The sequence below is a fragment of the Fukomys damarensis genome, unplaced genomic scaffold, assembly GCF_012274545.1.
Source record: "Fukomys damarensis isolate Sample0158 unplaced genomic scaffold, DMR_v1.0_HiC HiC_scaffold_4, whole genome shotgun sequence".
Classification (NCBI taxonomy): domain Eukaryota; kingdom Metazoa; phylum Chordata; class Mammalia; order Rodentia; family Bathyergidae; genus Fukomys; species Fukomys damarensis.
This window is the reverse complement of record NW_022900916.1, coordinates 62,838,131-62,841,722: the sequence shown is the minus strand read 5'-3', so window position 1 is coordinate 62,841,722 and position 3,592 is coordinate 62,838,131. Positions and strand designations below refer to the sequence as shown.

The following is a 3,592-nucleotide window of genomic DNA, read 5'->3' as shown; positions in this document are numbered from 1 at the left end:
AAAAAAAAAAAAAAAAAAAAAAAAGAAAGAGAAAGAAAGAAATCAGAATTTTAATTTCTTGAAATATTCAATTTTGCTCTTAACAGACTTTATGCAATGTCTTTGGTGAATATTATTCTCCTACTTTAAAATGTGAAGTCAGTATGGAAGAGAGAGAGAAGTCTGGTGTTTACACTTCCGAAAATCAAGAACCAGAATTCCAAAATTACAGATACAAAGTTGAAGGTAATAAAAATCCACACAATTGGACAATATTTAATTTTCTGAAATCAGTTGTTGATAAATTTTACTTTTAATCATGATTTACTCAGCCAAGCTGGGTTTGTCATTTTAATATCTTGTCCTCAGATTTATAAAATCTTATATTTAATATGCACTTTCAATTTTTGCAATAATTGTGTTATGAAGGTAATTGAAGCTGTATGTAAGTTTTCTTGTCTTCTGTTCCTCTATTACCACCTTTTTTTTCCTCCCTAAATCTTTCCTTCAACTTTCTATTGTACATCCTAATCTTAAAGTTACTGTAGTTTTTGAGTAAGTTTATGCCAATGGTATATCACTTTAAAATTGAATATGGAGAAAATTAAGAAGAGATATTAAGAAATTGCTTTATAATATAAATCTGGTATTATTTTAACAAATTATAACCTTAATTAATTCTTGTTATTCCTTCACAGATAAAAATGTTTCCTCCTCTTATCCATTTGTATGGATAAGGAAGAAAGTGTACAAATTAATGATTAACCAAAAAAAGAATGCATTGTAAATTGAAATTTTCAAGTTAGCTTTGTAGCAGGTGTTTCATACTCATATTTTCATTTCTGTTTACTACATATTTGAGTTTCGTTTCTAGCAATTTCCTAAAGTTATAAGTAGGTAAATAATATTTATTGAAAAATACGGACCTTGATTATGGAGTGAAATTATTGTAATTGCCTGTTTATCATCTAGACTTTCAAGAAAACATGCAAACGCTTCTCAGCAAGGTAGCAGAAGAATACAACAAACTCTTGGTACTCCAGACACGATTAAGCAAGGTCTGTGACATGAAAAGTATGCCATATGATACATGCATTTGTTGTGTATAACCTCTTTTGTAAGCTGCTTTATTGACCAAGCATTTCTAAATTCAATGAACATGAGAAAGATTAGGGAAAGTAATATGTATGTTTATACTAGGCCATTTACGTATAGAGAGAAAGGGACTGGGTCCCAGTATCTCCTTTAGGTCAAATCTGCAGTGATCTAGCTTCTCTCCATTATCCCTCACCTAAGATTCCTCCACCTTCTAAGAATGCCGTAGGCTAGGACTCAAGCCTTCCACACACTGGCCTTTGAGAGCATTCAGTATCCAAACTATAGCAGCTGGTTCTTTGTTCTCAGCTACAAAGTCTTATCTTTAATTGGATATCTCTACTTAAAAGTCCTTTAGGATTGTCTCAATCAACATATTACAATTTGACTGTACACAGTACTCAGGAGGCTGAGGTAAGAGGATTGTGAGTTTAAGGTCAGCCTGGGCTACCACACAGCAAGTTTAAAGCTAGTTTGGATTACATAAAAAATAAAATAAAATTTGAATTTATTAATTTACTAACTTCTTTCCCTTAAACCAGCTTCTCCTCCTATCTGTTTGAAGATTGATAGCTAACCAAAAATTTGAGGATCTTAAATAGTCTTCCCTGACCCCTAATTTTCCATCATACTGAAATATACTTCAAAGTGATTCCAAAAGGATTGAATGATAAACCTTGTTTTCATTCAGTTATCTACCCAGCAACTTCACTTACTAATTATATTTCAGGTTATACCATGAATAAATCAATATACAATAAAAATGAAGTCAGTAGACTGTCAAAGTCATATAATGATTTCACTTAACTAATTCAAGGAGTGTGATATGTTTATGAAATGCTTGCCCAATGCATCATTTACTGAGTATTTAAAAGAGAAATGTAGGTAAGTACTTTTAAAATTAAACAAGTAGATGAGTATATGCAGAAATAATGTGTTGGAATAAATGCAAAATGAACCACAAATGATGTGTTGGTTTGAATGAGAAGGTCGAGAACAACAGTAGTTCAGGTAGGAGAAGTGATATGATCAAAGTCTTGAAGTGGCAGTGTACTCTATTAGGACGTAATGCTGAAACAGTACTGGATCCTAAAGTTGAAGAGGATAGGCTACAACAACCTTTGACTTCTAGGCTGGACTTTTATCTTATAGATAATTAACACCTGTGATCCTAGGGTAAATATTATAAAGTGGAACTTTTACGGCTGGAAATTTAAATCAGTAGCACCATGCCTGCCTCCCAAGTGCAAGGTCCTGAGTTTGATCCCTGGTTACTGGGAAAAGAAAAAAAAAAAAGTTGAACTTTTAGGGAGATTAATCTGGTGACAGTAGGAAGTAGAAAAAAAGGAGGGATGGGGCTAGGGATTTTAGCTCAGTGGTGCCCTCGCCTGCCTTGCAAGTGCAAGATCCTGAATTTGATCCCCAGTACCAAAATAAAAAAAAGGAGGGATGAGTTATGAGCTAGTTTAGGGAAGAACCTAAAGAATTTTATAGTTGATATGGAGGAAGAAGAGAAAAGGCAAAAAAAAACTTTTTTATTCCTTCTGTTCACAAAACTTGGGCTTGCTGGGGGCTGCTCATCAAGACCGCTCCAGGTTGAGTAATTTTCTAGGACTCATAAGAGTTAACATTCAAACAAGTAGACAGCGCCATTGGTCCCTGCCACCCCAAGCCCCAGGCAGACAACCTGACACTGCAGGTACCCGTCCCTGGTATACTAGCTGAACTTTGATTGGACACTAAGGGATATAGATAGAGCTGACACCTGGGAACTGGTTCTGTTGGGCCAGTTGCATAGCCAGTGTTCATTCAGTACCTCAGACTACTTCTAGCCTCACTTTGAAAAGCCCAGGATACTGTCCTCATTATCTTTTGACAGGACTTTTGGTCAACAGAGATAAACCAGCTGATTGCTGATATCTGTCTAGTTTTGCAGATGTTCTTTCCAGTCAGCATTCAGTTGTATCCCGGTGAGTTTGCAGACAGTGACCCCAGAAACCTGCAGAAGAATGAAGCTTTGAAACTGGGATGAAGTAATGATGAGTGTCCTGACTACTTTGGTGATTATAGAGAGGCCAGGTTCTCCCACACCAAACAACATTGCTCGTAGAAGCTGCATTTTCTGTGGGAAAGGATTATGGTTCTTCAAGATTACACTAGCGTTATACTTTTCCTAGAATAGGAACATAACTTAACCCTAGACTTTTACCATGCCTTCAAAAGGATATGGAAATTGAAGCAACAAGAGTATTTAGAGGGCAGTGTTCTTTTACTGGGGACCTTAACTTCTAGTCACCATTTCTGTGGTGTTGCTGACAAGTACAAGGAAGCAACTTATAAAGATTAGCAGAAATCAGTGAGATTGAGACTTTAAAAAAAACCCACAAAGAATCAATTAATTAAAAAGCTGGCTCTTGGGCCAGGTGTTTAGTTCAGTGGCAATATACAGGCCTCACAAGCACAAGCTCCTGAGTAGTACCAAAAAAAAAAAAAAAAAAAATGGCTCGGAAAATAACAG

At 35.5% G+C, this 3,592-nt stretch overlaps 1 protein-coding gene across 1 annotated transcript in view; it reads left to right on the top strand.

The window, feature by feature from the left end:
* Window positions 1-3,592, top strand: part of Akap9 (A-kinase anchoring protein 9) — a 158,155-nt gene that overhangs the window by 54,876 nt on the left and 99,687 nt on the right. The window contains exons 12-13 of the mRNA XM_010603485.3: window positions 87-225; window positions 952-1,037. Coding sequence (XP_010601787.1) covers window positions 87-225; window positions 952-1,037 — 225 coding nt within the window. The remainder of the gene's footprint in view (window positions 1-86; window positions 226-951; window positions 1,038-3,592) is intronic.